The sequence below is a fragment of the Entelurus aequoreus genome, linkage group LG12 (assembly GCF_033978785.1).
Source record: "Entelurus aequoreus isolate RoL-2023_Sb linkage group LG12, RoL_Eaeq_v1.1, whole genome shotgun sequence".
In the NCBI taxonomy this organism is placed as follows: Eukaryota; Metazoa; Chordata; class Actinopteri; order Syngnathiformes; family Syngnathidae; genus Entelurus; species Entelurus aequoreus.
Window position 1 is genome coordinate 22,921,603 of NC_084742.1, and position 26,757 is coordinate 22,948,359.

A 26,757-nucleotide genomic window follows, 5' to 3' on the forward strand; every position below is an offset into this window, starting at 1 on the left:
CGGGAGCCCCCACAATTTTTTGGCGGCGTTGACAAAGGCCGTCCTGTGCGACACAGACCAGAGGGGGCTAATGAATCGCCCACTCTCGAATGCAGATGCTGCCGCTGACAGAAGGACTCATTGAACTCAACAACGTAGCCTCATGAAGCAGATGAATATATTTTGCTGTTGTTCCATGTGGAACAATACAGAGAATTATATTAGCTTATTATACAAAAACAAATTCAGTCTTGACATGTTTTTTTATTTATTTATCAGGTAAAATAAATAAAAAACTAAAGTAAAATTTTATAAAATAAGTAGAATAAAAAATACAAACCCTTAGATGCAAAATTAATCTTTTGAAATATAAAATGTATATTTTTTTAAATAACATAAAATTAATGGTAATTGTTTTAACTATAAACAATAGTAAAACAAAATAACTACAAATGCCTGGACTACATAAAAAAATATATACGTACAACCCATGCTTCTGATTTTTAAAATGTAAAACTGTATAAATAAACAAAAATAAAATGTAATAAATTAATTAGAATAAAACAATAAAGATAAAAGCATGTGCTTCATCCTGCTGCATAGTACTAAAGTGTACAATATTCTCCTATAGGTCGGGGACCGGATCGTCAGTATTGGCGAAACCTCGACTGAGGGCATGAGCCATTCTCAAGCCGTCATGCTCCTCAAGAACGCCACAGGGACGATAAAGCTGCAGGCAAGACAACACTACATTCACATCCTAATATATACGTACGAAGTGCAATCTGTGTTTTGATTTTTTTTTAATTTTTTTTTTTTAAAGGTGGTGGCAGGTGGCGATAACACCGTGACCGGTCCAGCTCATGATCAAGCGACTGGGGGCCTCACAGCTAGCTGCATCTTTCAGGATGAGCTCAGGTTTGAACCTGCTGCATAATGTGTGCAAATAATGTAGATCATTGACAAAGTAATACACCAGTACTCAAGCAGGGGTGGGGGTCTAGGAGAGTGTTTAAAAGTCTCACTGTGTCGCCATCAGCCCACCGCAATATAAGACTATCACTCTGGAGAGAGGACCTGATGGGTTGGGCTTCAGTATCGTCGGAGGCTATGGCAGCCCCCATGGGGATCTGCCAATTTACGTGAAAACTGTTTTCGGAAAGGTACGCGCCAGACGTTTGTTTTATACAGCGGACCTTGGGTAACTAATCGACGTCTTTTTGTGTGTTTGCAAAGGGGGCGGCGGCAGACGACGGCCGCCTGAAGCGTGGGGACCAGATCATGGCCGTGAATGGGCAGCCACTGGAGGGCGTCACTCACGAGGAAGCCGTCGGTATCCTGAAAAGGACCAAAGGCAGTGTCACCCTCACTGTGCTGTCCTAATTTAGACAGTGTTCGTGACCAAAGTATTTTCTCCATTTTGACTGTGACTTTATTTCTTTTTTCAAATTATTTTCACGTAAATTGATGACAGCACACTGGAGACCACAAACCAAGACAGAACTGGTGATGATGTATTCTGTCAGTGTTGGATCCCTTTTCTTACACAAGTATTATTACAAATACGTTAAAAAAACAACAAAAAACAGTGATAGATGGCGCTATTATGCTGCTATGATCAGTATTCCATAAAAATATCATTATTAGACATTTATTTCGTCTAGTGTATAGTCTTATCACCTTTTTATGTGATTCTAGAACTGTCCGAGTGACAGAATCAAATTTATTCATGCAGAATTTGAATAAAAAGTGACCTTGTTGAATTATATTTTTCTGAATTTCATTGTCTATTTTAACTTCTGTCTACTTATATGTACTGACTTGTATCTATACATGACAGGACGTACAGAAATCACCAACGGTACACAGTACAGTTCATTCGCCATTTTGGTTTCAGGTTGCCTTTTTGGGAGGGTTTCGGCCAGTTGCATTTTTCTTTGGGTTTTTTTTGTGTAGTGTTTATTTTCTCTTTAGAATTTGTGGCGGGCCATAAAAAAATGAGCTGCGGGCCACACTTTACACACACCTGTTGTAAAGCATTGGGACCACCACCCATAGGGGGCGCCACAAATCAGCATGTAGTTTAGTTGCATGGGGGGCATAGCTATGTCTAATTAGACATGGGGCTGGTTCTGATTCATTTAGCTATGAAAACAAAACAAGAACAGGTTTATTCAGCGGCTCCTTCACCTCAAGGTCAGACTGAACAGCTGCGAGCGAGCGCCTGTTGTTGGCCTCATGGGTAGCGGGGTCGCCCCCACCATCAGGAAGTCAGATAGGATAGTTTTGTTTACTTAAGGCAAGTCAGGACAAGGCTAGCTGATTGAAGTTGTATTGTAACACAAGCCAAGCCTTCTACGGCAAACAATCCCAGGACCAAGACTTCCAAGTTGCCCCACAAAGTGCTGACTCACATGTTTGACACCCGGCGTCTTCATGACTCATCATTGGCGTCTAATGGTGAAAGTCATCCAGTTATGATGAGAACGCGATGAGTCGTTGACAGTGAATACTCCACTACGGCCCTGATGGGAGGCCATGCAACCGGTCTGACACGTTGTGCATGATGACGACTGCGGGAACATTCAGCAAAATGAATGCAATTTTATTGGAAATCAACTATATTTTTATAGTTTTTAAAAATAGAAATATGAATGATAAAATACACACAAGGGAATGTTATGATAAAATACCTAAATTGTACAATATGTTGATAAATGACATCCATCCATCCATTTTGTCCCTCTCGGTGTCGCAGGGGGTGGCTGTAGCCTATCCCAGCTGCATACACCCTGGACAAGTCGCATGGAGGTATCGTCAAAATATCTTCCTTCAAAAGGACACACACAGTATGGTCATTTTCAGTACAGCAAGGGAATAACAATGCATAGCATAAAACTGTCAACATGCCATTCTTTGGTGATCTGAGAAATTGCAGCATTCTTATAGTGCTGTGCAATGATGTGTCACGTTACCAAATATGGAAAAGGCTACAAGGATTGAATGACATCATTTTTCGGGTGCTCACTGATGGTGTGTTTGTACTGCAGGACAAAGCAGGGTGTTTGCACAATCAACCAAAGGGCATGTTTGGTGCTAAACGCTATGTTAGCATCACAAACAGTGTTGAGCAGCTGCACTTCATGGAGTCTCGGGACTCAGAGGGCTTAAGCACACCTTTGCTTGTTCCTCACGGCGTGTTTACCTTTCGGCTTGAAATGACATCACCATGTGGTTGAGGCGCGATAAGGCTCAGCGTGTAATCATGGCTTCATGAGCTGTGTCTGAAGCAATGCTGCAAGAGATGTTTGCAAAGGGTGGTGGAGGTTGTCGCCTCAATCTGACATCATCAGTGGGGAATTAGTTTTAGCTCAATAATGAATCATTGACTCGGTTTATAAAAAGGAGCATCCTATTGATTTTGACAGTGGCATGGAAACACGTTTAACGTCTCTGGCGCTTGCTTGGTATTCGAGGTCGATTCTCAAGTATGTGGAGCAGACCGATAAATCCCCTTTTTTGTCAAGGGCGCCATTATTGGGAGGATGGCACTTTTAGAGGCCAGATGAATTACGACGGGGGATTTATGCACACTTTTGTACTCACACTCGATCTTTTGAGTGCCTAAGTGTGTGTTTACACAGAGAAACATGGCAAAATGCAGTGTACTGTCAGTACAATTCAGTACAGTTCAATAAGTACAGGGGAAACGCAAAAAAAAGTCAATTTATTTTGGCAATTCAACTTCAAATGTGAAACTAATATGTAATATAAACTCATTACATGCAAAGTGAAATATTTCAAGCTTTTATTTGTGTATAATTTAACAGTTTTAAAACCCCAATTTGAGGTTTTTAGAAGCTGCAAGCAATGATCATCAAAATGATACCAAAAGAAGTCTTGAAATATCTTGAGTTGCGTGTTATGAGCCTATGTCATGTATTAGTTTGCACGATATTCAAATGTTTTGAGTTTTATCTGCATACAGCCCCTGACATGAAATGATGGAATCACCAGCCTTGGATGGTGTTCATTCAGTTGTAGACGAAAATCCAATAACTGACATGATACAGAACTATAGGCATTTCAAATGGTAACTTTCTGGCTTGAAGAAACACTAAAACAAATCAGGAAAATGAATGGTGGTAGTCTAACAGTTTCATTTTTAGATCAAGCACAGTGGAAAAACTTATGGCACCTTCAATTCTGAGGAAACAAATATGGAATCATGAACACCACCTCTGGCATTTATAACAGCTTGTAGTGTCAGAGGCACGGACTTAACGAGTGTCAGTCAATACACTTTTTCAATCTTGCTCCATTCAGTTTTTTTCACTCAACATATAGGTGTTATTCATTTATTATTTTACTTTTTAATAAGGTATCTACAATCTTTAATACCTTTACTATTAGACATTCTTTATCTTTTTTCCTTTGATAAGAAAATACTGTAGTGACCTACTACACTTGAAACACAGGAAGGAAACAAACTGTCAGTAATGGCTGAGACAAGGAGAAATGGAATAAAAAATATCTGCTTTTTCTACGTCTCTTTGAACACGTTCAATTGTAGACATGTGATGCACTTTGATCAACGTTGTCAAGCACGTTCCAGATAAACTACAATAAATTACAAAATGTTAGCACAGCATTTTTCAGTGACAGAAAGTATAATGATGCAGCAAAGATGCCATGGCATTGCCTGAATCACCCAATAGAATTATTATTAATTATCTATTCATTTTTATTTTCTATTTGGTTGGATGTTTTTCCATGCATCTTGCTCTCATTACCTTCAAATAGCAAACAACTGGTTAACCTTTGGACCAGACTGGATTGTTGTATTGATGCCTGCCTTGCCACTGTTGCAGATGTTTAGCTTGGCTTAAAAAAAACAAAAGAAGGTGACGACATCCCACATGTTTGCGCTTATCTGTTTTATGGCGAGCTTGTGGGAGGCATGAGCCAGGAAGTACATGCAGGAAGTGGAGCTTTAAAACAATCACACATCTGAACTAAAAAGAAACAAAAACCAAACTAACCTTTTAACTAACCCTCGGCACGATTCCTTTCTATACATTCAGAACACACAATTTAACGTGGTTTGCTTATTTTTACGCTTGTATGACGGTTAAGATGTTAGAAATGATGGAGACAGTTTGACTCTGGAAGAGATAAGTTCATTACGATGCACTGTACCTCACATCCCAACAAGCGGGTACTCGCAGCGTTATAGCGATCCCTCGAGGGGGTGTTTGATTTGCTCACTTGCCTGATAGAGAAAGCACACAATCATCAAACAATGTGGAAAAAAAAAAGTGGAAACTTTCCAGCAGACTTGCACGCACATGTAAATTCACGTGCAAGTGTTTTAGCACCAGACTAAATATTAGATGGCAGTCTTATTGCTAGTTATGTCTCATCATGTTTCGTTTATCACTATATGGCCGTGGAATTCTTTGGAATTGGAATTACTGTGTGCCACTACAACACAGGTGTCAAACTCAAGGTCCAGGGGCCACATCTCATGTTTCATGTGCCCCGCCAAAGCTTGGAAATAATGTTCATGCTAAATGTATTCGTCCTTTCAATTTTTTTTCCGATTGCATACAATGCATGTCTTTTAAAATGTAATATTATCTGACCATGCAACAAACATTTCATAAACATACAGTATAGGTCAAGCATTGTTTTGGTCAAATGAAAATAAATAGTTTAAGAGCTGCTTGTCAGCCTGACTTATGATTTCAAAGCAAGTTAGTAGGTTAACAATTTATAATAATCCAATGCATAGGCAATTGTGAAATAATATCATGAGGCGATAATATTCACTGTTACAAATGAGCCTCTGAGGGCAGCCAGAAATGCCACGAGGCCCTCAATGAAAACGAGTTTGACACACCTGCGAGTTTGACACACCTGCACTACAAGAACAATATAGCATACGGTATAATGATAATAAATAAACAGGGATAACCCAATTTTAATGTATTTATTTGCAATAACAAATCAAGTAATTAAATGTAATAATTGAAAATGGAACTTCTATATGAATAATTTGTTGAAATAATTCAAAGCATTCAAGGAACCTAATTGTCTTACTAGCACACCTGAGACACACCGGATGGCACAAAATTTTGTACCCAAGGTCCTAGATTTCGCCCAGAGCAGTAGTATGTACATAAAAATTGTAATATACTGTAATACTAGAAAATACAATTCCGGTAGGAATTGCAGAAGGAAGGTAGAGTATTGTAATAATATGTTTGAATGTACAGTAGGAATGATTGGAATATTGAATAATGCTTGTTTAAATGCAAGTGGAATGTATAAGGAAAGGTGGAAACAGTTTATCTGTGAAATGGTTTGAAAATTACTGTGATTGTAGTAAACATTTAATGTTGAAGATAGGAAACAGTACTGCAACATACTATGAATTTAGACATGAAAAATGTATGTTATAATAGTTGGAATTAAACTATGAGACTTGCTGCAAAATTAGCCAAGGAAGTATGCATCCCAGAATGAGCCTTGTGGGTCAGTCCATGTTATTGGGCGATTGGAATTTTGAACTAGGTCTTCCTGCTTCAACGTTAATCATGCTAACCACTGTACTGAACTGCCAGGCTCTCAAAACAGTTTGTTGCTTTGGTCAAAAAAAAGATGTGTGTGCGACAGAGCTACCTTTTTGGCTAATTTCGGGTATAAATCAATCTTTTTTCTTTACAATAAAACATTTTTTTAGTTATCTGACTCATAGATGTAAACATTTTTTGTGGTCCCTTCCATAGTTCGAACCCACATTAGTGGGGAGAAAAGCATGTATTTTATCCTCTAAGCGAAACTGCCTAGCTGTCAAACTTATGTCCAACTTTGAATGTTAAAGGGAGAAATACAGCGAAAGTATTGCTTTTTTGCCAATTTCAGACTAAATAAATGTTTAGTTTTTCTACTACCACAAATATATTTTTTGATGGTGTGGAATATCTACTTGCAGTCAAGGTTATTTTTAGGCAGATAAAAATGGCAACTGTAAGTGAGAATTGTTGAATGAGTACCAATTATATTGTCCAATATCTTGAAAATCCTGAATACTGTAAACACTGGAAATTCTTTGGGTTAAAAAATACCAAGTTTTATTGTCCTAATCAAGACGAATGTTGTAATGGTGGAATGGTTAAAATTTGTTGAAAAATGTGGGAAGAGGAGTTGAAAGAAAAAAAGGGAAAAAAACATGGAAATTATGATTTACTGTAAAACTGGTTGTGCTTTATTAACACTTGCCTTAAGTTTGCTTTATTAAGGTTTGCCTTAAGTAGCCTTGAGTTCCCCGTGCTAAAGGCATATTTGATTTGGGATTTTTTGCCTTGTCTTTTGAGGATTAAAAGATTGTTATCTTCACGCTGCTTCTCCTGTCTGTCTTTCGGCATCTTGGGGAACATGACCTCACTACCATGCAACTCGATAGTCAAATCAGTGAATATTGTTACTAAGGCAAAATACGTCATTAAAGTCTCAAATTCCAAACGGCTCGTTTGATTGTTTTAGAACAATCTATGCCGTGCCTCCATGGTTGGGATCCCAGATACACAAAAACAGGTACCATTAAATCTAAATCCATCCATCCATCCATTTTCTACCGCTTGTCCCTGTTGGGGTCGCGGGGGATGCTGGAGCCTATCTCAGCTGCATTCGGGCGGAAGGCAGGGTACACCCTGGACAAGTCCACACCTCATCGCAGGGCCAACACAGATAGACAGACAACATTCACACTCACATTCACACACTAGGGCCAATTTAGTGTTGCCAATCAACCTATCCCCAGGTGCATGTCTTTGGAGGTGGGAGGAAGCCGGAGTACCCCGAGGGAACCAACGCAGTCACAGGGAGAACATGCAAACTCCACACAGAACAACTCGGGGTCGAACCCAGGACCTTTGTATTGTGAGGCACATGCACTAACCCCTGTGCTGCCTCTAAATATTGATTCATTTTATTAAAATACAATTTTTCATTTCTTTTAATTGATATAATCACAAATCAAATTCAAATGAACTATCAAAATAAAATAAAAATACTGCACATTGTTACTGAGCATAAGGACCTGCAGAGACAGTATGTTCTCAAAAGATGAAGCAAAATTTCACAAAGAGAGCCACAGAGCAATATTTGAGTTTGACAAATAGCTGGATGAACAAAAGAGGCTGCGGGAAAGTGTTTAACAAATGTACAGAACACACTGTGCATGACAGAAGAACAGCCCGTCCTAAAGGCACAGGGTGGCGAACCATGCAAGACAATCGCAAGCGAATAACTTGTAATCTTGTCCTTGACAGTACATCTACTAAATCAGCAGTACAAGCGGCCATTTATGTTGCAGTTGCATGGAGCAGCTATCCATCTGCATAAGCAGAGAAGCTCTCTGGGAGCCAGTGACCGTGCAAGCGCATGGGGGCAATCATTAACAAGCGAGCCAGCGGCGGCTGCAACAACGTTAGGTCAGCTATCAGGAAGTGATAATTGCTGGACTGTCCCTTAAAGCTGCACTGTACTATTGATTGGCTGCATGTTTAGCGCTTGCTCAACCATATAACTATGACACACGGCTGCACTGCTCTTAGTGACAGGCTGTTAAAGCCCCCCCGCCCGCCAACAGCCCTTCCTTTGCAGACAAAGAAAGAGCTGACTGTTAAAAGACCTCATTTGTCCCAGGAGTGGACTTAAGACAGGTGGCTATCCCCATGGGGAATGTTCATGGGGGCTGGGAGTAATCGGAGACAAGTCGGGACAAAAAGCAGCGGTGTGGTTTTACAGCTGTTGCAAGGGAAGGGTTGAATGTTGGATGCGATTAAAGCAAAGGAAGTACTTTGCTAGAGTGAGTGGCATTTATTTGAACTTTTCAGGGTTTTCTGAGTGTTGGTTTCCTCCTGAATGTTGTCAAACAAATCCCGTTTTGCTTCCAAAGAGAAACTGTCAACTGTAGTCAATCATGATCGCTGACCAAAGGTTAACGAAGATTGGTTTTGTCAAATTAAAAGAATGCTTGGACCTTTAAAGCAAAATATACACTACCGTTCAAAAGTTTGTGGTCACATTGAAATGTCCATATTTTTGAAGGAAAAGCACTGTACTTTTCAAAGAAGATACCTTTAAACTAGTCTTAACTTTAAAGAAATACACTCTATACATTGCTAATGTGGTAAATGACTATTCTAGCTGCAAATGTCTGGTTTTTGGTGCAATATCTACATAGGTGTATAGAGGCCCATTTCCAGCAACTATCACTCCAGTGTTCTAATGGTACAATGTGTTTGCTCATTGGCTCAGAAGGCTAATTGATGATTAGAAAACCCTTGTGTAATCATGTTCACACATCTGAAAACAGTTTAGCTCGTTACAGAAGCTACAAAACTGACCTTCCTTTGAGCAGATTGAGTTTCTGGAGCATCACATTTGTGGGGTCAATTAAACGCTCAAAATGGCCAGAAAAAGAGAACTTTCATCTGAAACTCGACAGTCTATTCTTGTTCTTAGAAATTAAGGCTATTCCACAAAATTGTTTGGGTGACCCCAAACTTTTGAACGGTAGTGTAGGTGTCATATTTCAGCCTGTATGAAAGCGAGAACATCCAAAATAAATGTAAACTGTAATGTACACACCCAATTATTTTTATTAGAATCATTGGAGATGTGTGTTGCGGCTACATTTCTTGGTGGTCGCTGGAGGGAAACGAGTGGCTCTTTGTCTCTTGTATGATGCGCGTTGACACTGAGTCCATTTGAAGTGGGTTTAATGGTTTTACAAAACATATGAATACGATGACAATCGTAAGTGATAAAGAAAATGAAATATAATAGCAAAGTAAAGGCATAAAAATATTTTGGCACCCCAAACATATCATCTCCTTCATAATGCTGACTTCGACAACTTTGGGGGACGCCATTTCTTTGGGCTAGACGGTCTCCATTTAAATAGAGCTGGGTCCCGCACGCTGTCTGCCAACCTGGCATTCGGCGTGCTGCAAGCCAATCTCCGCAAACCTGCACCAACTCAACTGTCCGTCATTGATTGACGTCCCCCAGGTCCTAGATCCCACACTGCAAAAACTGAAATCTATAAAGTGAGATTAAATATCTCATATAAGGGTGATATTTGCCTATTTTCTGTCTGATACGATAATTCTTCTCACTAAGCAGATTTTATGTTGGAGTGTTTTACTTGTTTTAAGTGTTTTGGTCCTACATTATCTCAGTAAGATATTACAGCTTGTTGCTGAGATTTTATTACCTATATTGAGTAAAACATGCTTGAAACTAGAATATCAAGTGTTGCAAAGCTGTCACCAACACGTATAAAACTGCTTTTCAAAGTAATAATTTCTTATTTCAAGCATGTAATAAAAAATCATGACTTTGACACAATTGTGTCTCATAATTAAAACAGATGACAGTCAAATGGACTTTGCTGTTTTATTTTCAATGAAACAATAGAAAACACATACTCATATAGTAGTACAGTTGGCACAGTACAGTAAACTGACAGTTCATATTTAAACATTTAACATGTGACATTTCAAACCATTTTGAACAGAAATAGTTCAGGCACATTCAGGTAAATTCTTCAAAATAACAATAAAAAAAAAATTGGCCAGGGGCCGGGCTGTAAATACAAACGTTGTGTGTGTGTATATATATATATATATATATATATATATATATATATATATATATATATATATATATATACATACACACACACACACACATAAAAACATACATACATACATACATATATATATATACATATATATATATATATATATACATATATATATACATATATACATACATATATATATATATATACATACATATATATATATATATACATATATATATATATATACATATATATATATATATACATACATATATATATATACATATATATATATATACATATATATATACATACATATATATATATACATATATACATACATACACATACATACATACATACATACATACATACATATACATATATATATATATATATATTCCTTGCGCACTAATTGACTGAAAGAGCACGCACTTGGCGCGATGATGTCATGTTATCGATGGGAAAATGCCTTTTTAGACAATATGATTCACCTGAGCGGCTCGTAAACCCCGAGAGTAACAAGCGGTTGCCTTGTTGCCTTTCCATTAAGAAAAATGAACTAGTTTTTAGTATAAGTTTGCTGGTTACAAGAAATGTAATGCCGAGCGCATATCATTATGTCAGGATAATGGCACTAACATTTACTTAATTTAAGAATATTTTTCAACATATTGACAAAAAGTTTTTTTGTTTTTTTTCTATCAAGAAATGTGCACCTGTTATTAGTGATAATATACTTATTTTAAAGGTATTTTGGGGTTCCTTGAGGTTAGCTAATTTTACTTGTTTTGGAAAGTCTTGACAAGCCAAATTTTCTTGTTCTATTGGCAGATAATTTTGCTTAGTTTAAGTAAAATACCCCTAATTTTTGTATTTGTTTTCCTTGTTTTTGAACACTGACTTTTTGCAGTGCACACGCTCAGTTCCACCTCTGTCCACCATACACACGTCACTGGATTGGACCTGTCATTCCCAACAACACTTCACACATCCCTGTCATCATTACATAGTACACCAAACACCTACGTACACACCTCAAAAATCTTCCAAAACAACAACCATCCACTCCTCCACCTGTCACCATCAATATGGCACTTTTAAACATTTGCTCCCTTTTAAACAAAACTTAACTAATGAATGATATGATTTCAGACAAAAAGTTAGACTGTGTTCTTTTAACTGAGACATGGCTTGGCACTGACGCACCTGTTGTTCTCACCGAGGTTTCCCCATCAAATTTTAACTTTTTATTTTCTCCCAGAGAACACAAAACAGGAGGGTGGACTGCATCAATTTTAAATAACTCACTGACCTCAAATGGAGTGTCTTTAACAACAATTACACATCATTAGAGCAGCACACCTTGGTTTTTAACAGGCCCCTCCATTCTGTGTGTAACTGTTTATAGACCACCGTTTTTTACCTGCATCATGCGACGTCATCGTAAACTGAAATCAACTTTGGACTCAGTAGCTCCACTTTTAAAGAAAACAATCACAACAAAATACATACAGCATCTATTCCTTGCGCACTAATTGACTGAAAGAGCGCGCACTTGCTGCGGCGCGATGATGTCAGGTTATCGATGGAAAAATGCATTTTTAGACAATATGATTTGCATGAGCGGCTAGGAGACACCAAGGGTATCAAGCGGTAGAAAATGGATTAGAAAGGACAGATTTTAAAAAATAATAAAAAATAAAAATAATTAAATATAACATTTTAAAGGCCTACTGAAACCCACTACTACCGACCACGCAGTCTGATAGTTTGATGATGATGAAATCTTAACATTGCAACACATGACAATACTGCCGGGTTAACTTATAAAGTGCAATTTTAAATTTCCCGCGAAACTTCCGGTTGAAAACGTCTATGTATGATGACGTATGCGCGTGACGTCAGTCGTTGAAACGGAAGTATTCGGACCCCATTGAATCCAATACAAATAGCTCTGTTTTCATCTCAAAATTCCACAGTATTCTGGACATCTGTGTTGGTGAATCTTTTGCAATTTGTTTAATGAACAATGAAGACTGCAAAGAAGAAAGTTGTAGGTGGGATCAGTGTATTAGCAGCGAACTACAGCAACACAACCAGGAGGACTTTGAGATGGATAGCAGACGCGCTAGCCGCCGACCTCACCTTGACTTCCTCCGTCTCCGGGCCGCCGACCGCACGGATGATCGGGTGAAGTCCTTCGTCGCGCCGTCGATCGCTGGAACGCAGGTGAGCACGGGTATTGATGAGCAGATGACGGCTGACTGGCGTAGGTGGATAGCTAATGTTTTTAGCATAGCTCTGTGAGGTCCCGTTGCTAAGTTAGCTTCAATGGCGTCGTTAGCAACAGCATTGTTAACCTTCGCCAGGCTGGAAAGCATTAACCGTATAGTTACAGGTCCATGGTTTAATAGTATTGTTGATTTTCTGTCTATCATTCCAGTCAGGGGCTTATTTATTTTGTTTATATATGCAGTTAAGCCTGATGCTATCACATTAGCTCCGTAGCTAAAGTGTTTCGCCGATGTATTGTCGTGGAGATAAAAGTCACTGTGAATGTCCATTTCGCGTTCTCGACTCTCATTTTCAAGAGAATATAGTATCCGAGGTGGTTTAAAATACAAATCCGTGATCCACAATAGAAAAAGGAGAGAGTGTGGAATCCAATGAGCCAGCTTGTACTTAAGTTACGGTCAGAGCGAAAAAAGATGTGTCCTGCACTGCACTCTAGTCCTTCACTTTCACGTTCCTCATCCACAAATCTTTCATCCTGGCTCAAATTAATGGGGTAATCGTCGCTTTCTCGGTCCGAATCGCTCTCACTGCATTGAAAACAATGGGGAAATGTGAGGAGCCTTTCAACCTTTGACGTCACGCTACTTCCGGTACAGGCAAGGCTTTTTTTTATCAGCGACCAAAAGTTGCAAACTTTATTGTCGATGTTCTCTACTAAATCCTTTCAGCAAAAATATGGCAATATCGCGAAATGATCAAGTATGACACATAGAATGGATCTGATTTCCCCGTTTAAATAAAAAAAATTCATTTCAGTAGGCCTTTAACTTGGGACTTCCCGCGGGCCCAGATTTTGGACGCTGGGGGGCCGTAGTTTGGACAGTGTTGGGTTAGTTACTTAAAACCAGTAACTAGTTACAGTTACTAGTTACTAGTTACTTTATTTCAAAAGTAACTCAGTTACTTACACCAAAAAGTAATGCGTTACTGTGAAAAGTAACTATTTAGTTACTTCTTCTCCCCCCCCCCCCCCTTTTTTTTTTTAAGGCTCCCATTAATGCCCTTTTAGCCTTAATTTCAGTACTGTTATTGCACTGGAGAATAATACAATGTGTTGATCAACTTGACATGCATTTGCATCACTGAACTCTGCTAAGCAATGTGGTCTACATACAACACACAAACAATGTGGTCTACATACAACAAACAAACAATGTGGTCTACATACAACACACAAAGACAAAGATATGTTTCAAAGGGCCAATTTATTTCAGGCCAGAACAAATTGACAAAACTATTTTATATAGTTGCAACATAATGACACTTTAATTTTAAGTAGATAGGATCTTTGATCCAAGACACAACTTACATTTAACTAAAATGTTATTTTCTTTGTGCTCGACAAAAGAAAAGTAGTGAGAATGTTAAGACACTCAACTTCTGACTCCACCATGTCTTGTTAGTTGTTATGAGAGTAGCGTATGTGTGTGTGAGTGTGGCCCTTTAAGATATACATGTGAGGTGAGTGATGTCAGTTAGTGAGTGGGCGAGAAAAGTGAGGGACCGGCGACAGTGAGTGCGTGCAGGTGCTCTAGCTTGGTGGATGGCTGCGTCCAACAAAGTCACAAAGTTGCAAAAAACCGCCGGCCTCGTCATTCACCCTCAGCTGTAAAGACCAACTTCCGGGTAAAGTGAAGGTTGTTAGCCCCGAAGTACATAGGCCCTGGAGGAACGCCCCCCGCCCCCAGCTCCCACCCACAGAAAGCCTGCCTCTTCTTTTCCACCGCGGTCCGCAGCGCTCCAAAAAAACACACTCAGATCTTCTGTTTCTAGCCAATACAACATACAAAATAACGTAAAATAACGCAGTAACGCATCATGTAGTAACGGTAACTGAGTTACTGAATATAAAAAATAACGCGTTAGATTACTAGTTACCGCCGAAACTAACGGCGTTACTTTGTAACGAGTTAGTCCCAACACTGAGTTTAGAGACCCCTGCAGTAGACCATCACATTTTATTAGAGACTTCGACACCTGGTGGTCCTCTCTGGTACTGCTCTACCGCTCTGGTTCCGCTCTGGTTCCGCTCTTATCTCACAGACAGATGTTTTTATGTAAGCATGGATGCATGTTCCTTGGGAACCCATGAGATAAGATGTGGGGTTCCTCAAAGCTCAGTTTTAGGTCCTATTCTTTTCATTCTTTATATGCTGCCTCTTGGGGACGTCATTAGGAGACACAGCATCAGTTTCCACAGTTACGCTGATGATACACAGTATCATTGCCGTGTCTCTTGATGACACAGGACCAATATATACCCTTTTTAACTGCATTGTAGACATCAAGTCATGGATGGCAGTCAATTTCCTACAGCTCAACCAGGACAAAACAGAGGTTTTAGTTATAGGCCCTGAAGGCCAGAGGCAGAAACTTTTACCAAAATCACAAGATTTTAACACAACACAGTCTATAAAAAATCTTGGCTTGATTTTTGACTCTGAGCTGACTTTTATTCCACATATTAAAAAATATTACAAAAACTGATTTTTTTTCATCTTAAGAACATAGCCAGAGTCCGCCCGTTTCTCTCTCAGGCGAACAAGGAGGTGCTAATGCATGCTTTTATTTTCTGTCGTTTAGACTATTGCAATGCCTTGCTCTCTGGCCGTCCCAAAAATAATATCAGAAGTCTACAATTATTACAAAACTCAGCTGCACATGTGCTGACGAGGACCATGTGCAGCCAGTTTTAAAGTCGCTGCATTGGCTCCCCGTCCGTTTCAGCGTCAAATTTAAAGTTATATTATTAGTTATTAAATGTTTTAATGGCCTTGTGCCTTCTTATCTAGCTGACCTGCTTTTACCCCATATCAACCCTTGTTGATCCTGAGGTCCTCTGGCACTGGCCTTTTAGCTTTACCAAATACCAGAACAAAGACCGACGGTGAGGCAGCATGTAGCCACTATGGCCCCCACCTGTAGAACAGCTTGCCAGAGAGCCTCAGGACTGCAGAGAGCGTTGAAATAAAAAAAAATCATAATCAGGCTTTTTACTAATCATCTGTTTTTTATTATTTTATTGTGTTGTTTTCTGTCTTAATCATTAATATTCCTACTACGGTTCTCTCAATGTTATGTTTTATTAACTTATTAATGTAATATCTATATTATTTATATTAACATTTTTACATATATATTTTATCATATGTTTTACCCTATATTTTTTAAATGGCGTTAAATTTAGTTATTCTCCAGTGTGGACGCCTCAAAGGTGGAGTTTTTCCTCAAATCCTCTGTGTTTTGCTTTTGCTGTATTATTGTGAATAGTGTTGTGTGTGTGTGTGTGTGCGCTGCAAGGGGTGCTTCAACAAAGTATTGAGCAAAGGCTGTGAATACTTATGTACATTTGATTTTTATTTATTTATTTCAATAATTTGCAGAAAAAATTAAATACCTTTTTACAATGACAGAGAATGGATTGGAGAATTTTGAGGACAAAAATGAATGTATTTATTTTGGAACAAGGCTGTAACATAACAAAATGTGGGAAAAGGGACACACTGTGAATAATTTCTGGATGCACTGTATAAATAAAAAAAACATCGTAGCTCGTTACCCAAACATTATCAAAATAGTGTTCATTTACAGATTTTTGTGTAGTATTATAAGAGCGACAGGGGGTGGGGGGTCACAACGGTCACAAGACACTATTTGTCCTTTCCCAAGAGGATCACATCTCATTCCCAGGAAGAACAGGGCAGTGCATCCGGGAGGTTTGGGAAAATGAATCTCATTGTGGCAAGATGTGAGCTGAATCTGTTATGAAGACCAGACCAGCACTTTTCCCCCATTGAAAAGTAGTTGTGGGATGGAACGGTTTAGGCAGCTAAAATATTCAATTCCTCAGCAGAATTTTTTTTATGGGCCTATAAAAACAGACTCAGAATCCTTAGCAAACATATTCTTTGGCTGCTACTTTCTGTTTTTTTATTAGGAGGAAAAAAGCCAAATGCAGGTCATATCATAAATCAATTGTTACCATTTTACTTGAAGGTCATGCTCCTGTGTTTGACCTCGCCCCCCCACATAGCTGCTTTTATGCCGCATGAATGAGAGTCCAAGGAATTTCTCCAAACATTTGTCCGAAGGGACTCATTTTTGTTGGTTTGCAAACCTCCACGCTGTTCCTTGTTAATGAGCCAGTGTGGTTGTGTTGCCAGGAAACTCTTGTAAGGAGTTTTTGACCTTTTGCCTCCATGATTGCTCATGGGCCTAGAGAGGGTAGGGGTTGGGAGAATCCTCTGGGAGCGTCGCTTTAAGCTAGCCCTTTCAAATCAGCAGCGTGAGAACATCTTGAGAGGATGTTTGGGTTAAAAAATGGATTGTGCGACAGACATTTTGGGAATGGATGCGAGTTGAGCTTTAAAGCATTCACAATAACAGTGATCACTCACAAGACTTTCATTTCTAAAATGGACACATTTCTAGATCTGAACTCTTTAACATGTTTGATGCTAAGCGCTAAAATATCTGGAGACACGCATCATTAAGGCTGGATTGTTCCTAGATGAAACACGATATTCAGGCGACGGAATAGAAGTAATTAACTCAGTTTCACAGAGCGCCACGGGTCTGGGAATGCGGACACAGTGGACAACTCATAAGGGCACTCTTCTGGAAACGTATTTGCACATTGAGAAGAGTAAAAATGAGACTTACAGACAACAACGGCAAAATAGTTCTGTAACGAGCATGCCAGGCAGTCGTGCCAATGTAACACTGTATATATTTCTTTCTGTATTGTACTTTGAAAGGTAACATACATGACTGGACATTGAGTAAAAGTATACTTGCAATGTACTGAAGCGTTCATGTTATGGTTTAAGTTTATTTCGACCATGCATACAATTACAACTGTCAGATGATTAACATGTTTTTCGCTATTCCATAAAATGTTTTAAAACAAACGTTACGACTTTGTTCATTACGTTCACGTTGTTGTACAAGATAAGCTATTCGGGTGCTGTTTTTAGAACTTTCCACAATTTTTCAGTGTTTACATGACACTCGTCGTCCCCCAAAAAATCTACTTTGAGATGAGAAATGTTGCCATATTCAAGAAAATCTGAAGAAAAAAAAACTTACAAAAATGCAAATGACCGTCTAAAATGTACCTTCATGAGTTTTTGTTTTGTAGCATTCAAAAGATTTATGGATGGATAGTCTTTGGCAATCAGAAGACCGACAGAGCCTATTCTTAATGAAATCAAGATGCAGTAGCTTGACAGTTGGGAATATTTACCACCATTGCTTCCCGTTTGCCCCCCCTTCTGTCTTATCTGATACTCAATATCTTTTGTCCTCACATGGTCGCTTTGGTGACAGTTTATCAGATTCCAAATGATGTAAAATTTTAGAGCTTCGACCTTACCACTGGGTTGAGATTGCCGATGGCTCCCTGCTCCCGTCTCGACCACACAGGAGAGTAATTGTAATCAGTCGCGACAACAAAGTCATTGTTACACACTGTCTTTGTTGGGGTTACTTTTAAGCCGCATGGTGTCAGTTAACTATGGAACAATAATTGCAACCAGAAACACTGAGGAAATACTTTTGACGGTAGAGTTTTTTTGTTTGAAGGAAGCAGAAGTTCAGAAGAAAATTGCCCCTTGCCATAAGAGGAATACTGTAATGAAAAAAATTCAGCGACTAACACACTACCTGCGTAAACTGGACTTTTTGTCAATAATGTGCAAACGTATATACAAGTAATCCTAAAATATCGAAATATTAAGAAGGTGACATTTTAGACACTGTTAGGATACACACTGACATTGCTGGGGTTCTTCCTACAATATTATTTTATTTATACACTAATATAATACAGATCTTGAAAATCGAGAACAAGTGTATTGTGTCCTGTTTGAAATACAATTAAGTCATCAGAGATCTTCCCAAAAAGACAAGTCAAACCTGCTCAGTAGGTCAAAAAACTATTATAGATATCAAACATAACAATGATCATATCAACTTTCTGTGTTTGTAATTAGCGTAAGATTCCATTAAGAAGGCTTGGGGATTAAAGCTTCCCAAAGCCTGCATGAGATAAAGGTAGCATAAACCCAAGTGAAGCAGCTTTGTACTTTGCAGCGAGACAAAGTTACAGGCATGTTTAAAGTGCCTGGATTTAGGGAGTGTATCTGTCTGGAACTAATGGAACACGGTGAATGCTTCAGTTTTGGAGCACTATTTAACAATGAGAAGGAAAAAAAGACGATAACCTTCAAGTAACTATTCACAAATATGTAATTTTCAACAATCAGCACCCTCCGACACAATTTAAAGCAGAAAAGACATGTTTTTAATTTACATTTTTATGTTTAAAAACCGCAAACATATGTTTCACACATGAACACCATCAACAATTCCCACCAGGCTAAAGTTATCTCTCCAAGACAATTAAAATAGTTTTGGTTTTCAGTCAAGCTTTTGTGCTGTGAATGTGCAATGAATCACTTTTTTTTTTTACTTCCAGACTAGTGATTGCTCTGGTAGGCGTTCAGGATTTGGCGCATGAACACCCCAATTAAAAACCTCCTGAATCATTCAGCATGAAATGTCCAATTTTTGCAAATTGGTGCTAAATCCTAATCCTCTCCTTTACTGGGATTGTGCGATTAAAGGTAAACAAGAGAATGAACGTGTCACTTCCTCTTGAATAGTTCATCTACAGTAGGAGTTCAATTGTGTGACAGAAAAATAAGTCACAGTCGAAACATTGCTACTTCTTTCAGCTAATGACTAAGAGGTACTGTTTCTAAGCATGGAAGGATAAAAAGGTATATTCCTAGGTTTGAAGTCAACAGTAAAATGACCAAAAGTAGTAATTTCGACAATTCATTGTACTTGTTGATGGTTGAATTTGTGTTAAAAAAAAATCTTTAGATTCCTACGTACAGTAATCAGGGCATATGATTGGACTGTAAAGCTCATTTTCTGAGGCTCAAGGTATACAAGTACAGTATGTTCCCAAATTGTTGTGTCAAGGCTCCAAAAGTAGTAACTTTCAGCATACCAGTGCTTTCACACAAAAACAAACAATGGTAATTCTTAAAAGGTTGAATTTGTCATAAAATTTCAACTCCTTCAGAGTAATGACTAGATTCTGAGGTACTTTTTTTTTTACCAGACTAAAAGGAAGTGTAAACGGTACAAAGGTAACTATGAGGATACTTCCAAAGAAATAAACCATTGTCTCCCTGAAAGGTTCGTCATTTGGAAATGTTTACAATGCTGGACTAATCATAGAACTGTAAAGCACAGCTTTTAACACTTTCCCAAAGTTAATAGCCAATGATCTAAAAGTAGTAAATTTGAGGGCACAACCAAAAAATAATCCATTTCTAAATGGCAGAGTTTGTCATAATGATAAAGTACCTTTTCCAAGGCTAAAGCAATACAGGTACAGTACTGCAAGTTCCTAAATTGTAAAAATCAACAATCAAAGGAACAAAAGCCCCTGGTCTCCTGAAGAGCAAGGTGTTCTACTACTCTGTATGTACAGTACTGAATAAATTAAGTAATTAAATACGCTTTAAGCACCCGACAAGCAAGACTACCATTAAGACAAAGAGTAGAAAAGGCAAAGAGGTTTGGGTGTGACCTTAAGTAGTTTGGTGAGGTGTGGCGTGTGACAGGATTCATAGGACAAAAAAAGTCACACGAGCAAGTCAAGTGAGCATTTGTTAATTTAAAAAATAAAAAAATAAAAAGACCACAAAAAAATCGTAAATATCTTTGCTAGTATCGTTATCAACCAAAACAGTAGTATTCATCTGATTCCACTCTTAGTTTTAGTGGTGATTTGCTGAAGGTGTTGCCATCTATTACGGATGTATCCACCAAACAGTCCAGGTTGGAGGGCGAAGGGTCTTCAGGAAAATCTTCGGCAAGCGTGTCTAGATAGCTGCCCACGGATAGAGTGTCTAGGCCATCGCTGTTAACGTCGTTAAAGCTTCCGAGGCTACCTCCAAGCGAGGCGCCGTCCTGGCTGTCGGACAGGCTGCACAGACTGCTTGACAGGCTGCCCTCTTGGCTGGCCACGCTCCCCTTGTCGTCGATCATCCAGCGGATTGACTCGATGCCCTCATTTATGGACAAGAGCTGATGCATTAGCTTGACGTCAATGGCGCGCAGGTTGGTCTAGGGAGAAGACGCATGTGTTAGACCAGGAGCAAGAAAGACATTTCAATATGTCTCGACTAGTTTATTTAGCGTAGCTTGGCATAAATATGACAACTTGTCCTTTAAGCACTCTGGCAAATTACACTGGAAATCTACAGTCTTTGGGTAAAATTAAGCCAAGAAATAGAGTATCTTGGTTTCTTGAATTACCAACATAAGTTAGTATCCACCATACAAACAGATGGGAGTAATGTTGCCGTCTACATCTCTATAAAGCCTCTAAAGCTCAAATCCTGGTTTGCATGTCTTCAAAACTCGGTCAGGTTGACCATCTGCTCAGCAATCCTAATACCGTTTTATAGCTGTACTTAAATGGGGTAGCTTGCTGTGAATGTACTTTTCATCAAAGAGTATTTGTGACATTTATCAAGAGATGTCTTCAGGTGTATTAACACACTACACATTACTTTCAGTGTGCTTTGGAAAGACAAAGGAGTGCTTTTTTTGTTGTTTTGCATTAATCAGTCAGATCTGGATTGTTAGACCGGTTTTGACTAAGCATACTACTGTACAGTGCCATGTTATCAATGCAAGTTAAAAAGAACTTGACGTGAAACTTTCAACCACAAGTGCTTTTCAACTGGCAGCCCTGACCATGTCGAGCTTGTGGACAAAATCACACCAATTTAAAACTTGGGACTCTTATCATATTGTTCTTTGGAGGGTCTTAAAGGGTGTGCTGTCAGATCTTATAGTTATCTAAAAAACTAATTTTGTAACTCTATCTTTTGTCATTTACCAAATATATAAAACAAGGAAATGCACAAAAAATAAGTTAAAAACCACCACATGAATCCTGACTCACCATCGTTTGATGGTTAATGTGTGTGGGTGACAGGTGCAGCATGTTTTTACCGTCTATGTCAGGGGTGTCAAACTCAAACAAAGAGTGCGCCAAAATTTAAAACTGAACAAAGCCGCGGGCCAAAGTTGAACAAATTAACCTTTTAATAGGGACCCAAACAAGTTTTGCATTGTATATTGAACAAGCAAGGTTTATATAACTTTATAGTGACATGCAAAATCGAGTTTCAAATAATAATAATAATAATAATAATAATAATAATAAAAAAATATCAATGGCATATCAAATACAATTTAAATAAAAATCGAATGCCTCTTTTCTATTTGCAGCCTTCTGAGGTAAATATCAACATTAACTTTTTCCACAGGCTAATAAATTTGAAAATAAAATAACAATGAATAAAACAACCATTCAGGACTTTAAACTGCTCAGTTTGCAACACACTGATCTAATCTGATGTGCCCAAGCCAGATACCTGGCATCTTTTCTTGGATGCTAGTTCATTAATGTCGGGGCTCAGGCTTTGAGCTGAGGCAACCTTCATTATCGAACAAAGGTGTTCATCAGTCATTATATCTCGTCCACCCGGACCACAGTCTTGGGGGCGTGCCTTAAATGCACTGCCTTCAACGTACTCTACGAGCTATCGTCACGTCCGCTTTTCATCCATTCTAACATCATTCAGACCCAGTCACAAGATATGTGCGGCTTCTTTACGCACACATGAGTGAATGCAATGCATACTTCATCAACAGCGATACAGGTTACACTGAGGGTGCCAGTATAAAAAACTTTAACACTGTTAGAAATATACGCCACACTGTGAATCCACACCAAACAAGAATGACAAACACATTTCGGGAAAACATCCGCACCGTAACACAACATAAACACAACAAAACAAATACCCAGAATCCTTTGCAGCACTAACTCTTCCGGGACGCTACAAAATACACCCCCGCTACCACCAAACCTCCCCCCCCCACACACACACCTTGTAGCGTCCCGGAAGAGTTAGTGCTGCAAAGGGTTCTTGGTATTTGTTCTGTTGTGTTTATGTTGTGTTACGGTGCAGTGTTTGTCATTCTTGTTTGGTGTGGATTCACAGTGTGGCATATATTTCTAACAGTGTTAAAGTTTTTTATTCGGCTACCCTCAGTGTAACCTGTATGGCTGTTGATCAAGTATGCGTTGCATTCAACTGTGCGTGCGTGCAGAAGCCGCACATATTATGTGACTGGGCCAGCACTCGTTGGACTGGCTGAAAAGCAGATTTTCGGGAGGAGCGCTGAAGTTTGGAAGACTCCCGGGAGGGTTGGCAAGTATTAGAATTAACGGTGAATGCGGTGTTACCGCGGCACCGCGGCAATATACAATCTGCGGGCCAGCTTTAGTGTTAATTTGATATCGCCTCAAGGGCCAAGTGAAATTACACGGCGGAACTTGGCCCGCGGGCCAGAGTTTGACACTCATGGTCTATGTGCATGGGATGGAAAAAAACTTCAATGCTATTGTGAAAAGTTATCTGTGGTTCCTTTTTCATTTTAATTTGAAAAGACAAAACAACTCACTTCTTCCGCACCCAACGAACACAAATGGTTTGGTTTTGCATGAAAGCGATGAGACCACATAGCTTTGACCCTGAATGATTTCAAAGTAAGGCTTCTCTTTATATATTAGCTTTCAAATAAAATAACACCATGATTTCCAAAATGTATACGCATTGTATTCAAATTCAATACATGTGAAAAAACTTCAGTTTAAAAAACATGAGCGTCAATTTTTTTTGTTTGCTTTTGGAAATAAATACCGGTAGTGATCTCTGATATTGGCAATCTTTGACTTGTGTTTTTGCAGCAAGTATTAAACACAGCAAGAACACCTCTCATATTGAGGATCATTGACTAGCATTTCTGCAGGAGGTCCTTAAAACATCAGAGCTCCTGTCCTATAGAGGATCTTTGACTAATGTTTTTCAATCAAAGTTTTTTTCCTACAGCCCTTAATCACAAGTGCCTCAATGGGCTGCACAAACCACAATGACATCCCCTGGTTTGAAACCCACATCCGTACAAAAAAACCTCAAACTCAAAATTGGAAAATGCATAAACCTTGGGAGAAGGCCGCAGATGTGGGAACCCCCCTCTGGTTAACTGGCTGCAATGGATGCCAAGTGGGTACAGTTATTGCGTTGTGTGTTTTTGCAGGGGTACTTAAAGGGGAACTTATTTTGGAATTTTGCCTATCGTTCACAGTCATTATGAGAGACATGACGATGGTTGTTTTATTCTTTTTGCATTCTAAATATTAAATAGGTGCGATCAAAAGTCAGCTTACAATTGAGCCTATTGGAGGAATAGAGCCGCTCTATAAAGCCCTTAAAAAACATCCAATACTTTCATTGAGGTTTTATATACAGGTACATGGTGTACTGCAAGTATATATGTAATGTAGTAACGGGCACATTTATAATCATTAATTTTTACGTATTTTGATCATTTTAAGCATATGTGGCGCTTTCATTTAAAAAACGCATCACAATGTTTGCTTTTTTATTTTCGTCACTGATTACTACTCACTGTAGACTTCATGAGAGCCAACAAACATGATAAAACATCCCATTTGTCTGTGCAATGTCTGTTGTCATTAGGATGCCGACTGATAGGATGTCCATATATTCTTCATCTAAATGGGAATGAGCAAAATCCTCACGAAGAAACGAGTTGGGGGAGGGACCGAGCATCTTTTCATGTCCTACTCGCCATTTCTGGGTCCTAAATGGCTTTCAAAGTGTACCAACTTGTCGGAATACGTACTCACACTTCTGTCCAGGTGAGATACATGATTTATGAAACCCCTCGCCAGTCAATCATGCCGAAATTGGACACAGGCGAGGTCACAGCGTTAGTGCTTATAATAACAACATCACAAATACTTGGTTAATATTCAAATCACGAAATGTCACTGCTCACCTCACCTCCCAGGGTGTGAACAAGGGAATGGGTCAAATGCAGAGGACAAATTTCACCACACCTAGTGTGTGATAATCATTGGTACTTTAACTTTTAACTTAAATGGAGTATGGTTGGCAGTTTTTGAATGGTTACTGTATGGGCGAAATAGAAGACCTCCCTTTGGCTCAGCTGTTAGCAGAATTTTATTTACATTTAAAAAGATAGATTGCATTAAAAAAAATCCATCCATCGTCATGTCTTTCATAATGATTGTGAACGATAAGGGCTGTTTGGACTGGTGTTTTTGCAATAACATATGTTCTAAAAAAATAGAGCGCTTGTCATTGAAGAATATTTTACTATTGTACATTTCATTAGTCTTTTCATAAATTTGCCTATCTAGGGTTGCTTTGATATGCTGTGAGTTACCATTTGAACCCCATGTATTCAATCATATCACAAATAAGTCTGAGCTCCAAACAGGAAGCTGAAAATACTAACACAATGAGACACATGTGAATGAGTTATTGTTTAAAAAGTTTTAAACACTTACCATTTCTTGTTTGAGAAGAAGCATTTTGCTCTCCAACCGTTTAAAATCCGTAGAACTTGCTAGAATCTTCCCATAACCGGCACGCTCTGATGCTGATGTAGCATTATTGTCGTGTTTTCCTCCAGCAAGGCAGCGAATGAGACTTTCCGGAACTTTGCGACCCAATTTCGTCTCGATGTCCTTCAATTGGGGAAACACATTGCTGTCCTCGTCCATGACAAGTACGAGTTTAAACACGACCAAGTACGAGTTTAAACACGATCAAGTACGAGTTTAAACACGATGAAATACAGTGGTGTCGACTCAAAGACAGCTACTAAGATTGACAGTTTCGTGGGCGCATCTTGCAAGGTTCGTTCGTGTTCGACAACAAGAGAGCAGAAGTGACTCGACGGACATCAAAATGTTGTTTTACCTACCAATGAGGCGTCCCAAGGCGACTTTATTATGACGGGGAAGGACCGTCTTGGGACCTCCCTCTGAAAGCAGACACGCAGCAGACAGGTGAACCATGATGGCGACGCCTCACGCCCACACGCTAGGTAGGTGACAACTTCCGTATTTATTTGGGGCCATGCTTCAAAAGTTAGCATTTTTATTCACGTAACATAATAGCACAGTAGGTCACAGTTTGAAAACATTGTATTATACACAACAATGAGGGAAATCTGCCACATTTGAACAAGATTACCAACAGTCTGCACATTTGTTTCACGAATATTAATGAAATGAAGGCGGGTTTTACTTGTATATAACGAATGTATTGCGTTGGGATGCATTGCAAGGGTTGCAGTGCCACCCAAAGGGCAAACGACGTTATTACAACAATTTTTATGATTGAAAATACATAAGTGGCATAAATATTATTGGCTACCAGGCGGCGTGTTTATATATATATATATATATATATATATATATATATATATATATATATATATATATATATATATATATATATATATATATATATATATATATATATATATATATCCATCCATCCATTTTCTACCGCTTGCTCATCGCAGGGCCAACACAGATAGACAGACAACATTCACACTCACATTCACACACTAGGGCCAATTTAGTGTTGCCAATCAACCTATCCCCGGTGCATATATCTTTGGAAGTGGGAGGAAGCCGGAGTACTCGGAGGGAACCGACGCAGTCACGGGGAGAACATGCAAACTCCACACAAACTCAGGACTACTCAGGACCTTCGTATTGTGAGGCACATGCACTAACCCCTGTTCCAAATATATATATATAGTGAAGTGAAGTGAATTACATTTATATAGCGCTTTTTCTCAAGTGACTCAAAGCA

The 26,757-nt window shown here is 38.9% G+C and overlaps 2 protein-coding genes and 1 long non-coding RNA gene across 3 annotated transcripts in view; 1 reads left to right on the forward strand and 2 right to left on the reverse strand.

Annotated features, from left to right (window-relative positions):
* The window catches only part of LOC133661773 (multiple PDZ domain protein), a 74,427-nt gene extending 72,690 nt beyond the window's left edge, over nt 1–1,737 (forward strand). The window contains exons 46-49 of the mRNA XM_062065239.1: nt 611–715; nt 803–897; nt 1,019–1,142; nt 1,216–1,737. Of these exons, the coding sequence (XP_061921223.1) occupies nt 611–715; nt 803–897; nt 1,019–1,142; nt 1,216–1,362 (471 nt within the window). The 3' untranslated portion in view covers nt 1,363–1,737. The remainder of the gene's footprint in view (nt 1–610; nt 716–802; nt 898–1,018; nt 1,143–1,215) is intronic.
* On the reverse strand, nt 324–25,985 carry LOC133661780 (uncharacterized). Its single transcript, XR_009827994.1, has 4 exons — nt 25,856–25,985; nt 2,673–2,809; nt 2,394–2,552; nt 324–1,317 (listed from the first exon to the last, which is right to left on the reverse strand). It is a non-coding gene; the product is annotated as an uncharacterized LOC133661780 (long non-coding RNA).
* LOC133661779 (leucine rich adaptor protein 1-like) lies at nt 19,219–25,846 on the reverse strand. The gene is made up of 2 exons (XM_062065244.1): nt 25,437–25,846; nt 19,219–21,082 (listed from the first exon to the last, which is right to left on the reverse strand). Exons 1-2 carry the CDS (start codon nt 25,650–25,652, stop codon nt 20,693–20,695), a joined length of 606 nt encoding a protein of 201 aa, XP_061921228.1. The 5' UTR covers nt 25,653–25,846; the 3' UTR covers nt 19,219–20,692.
* Nucleotides 25,986–26,757: the final 772 nt, after the last annotated feature.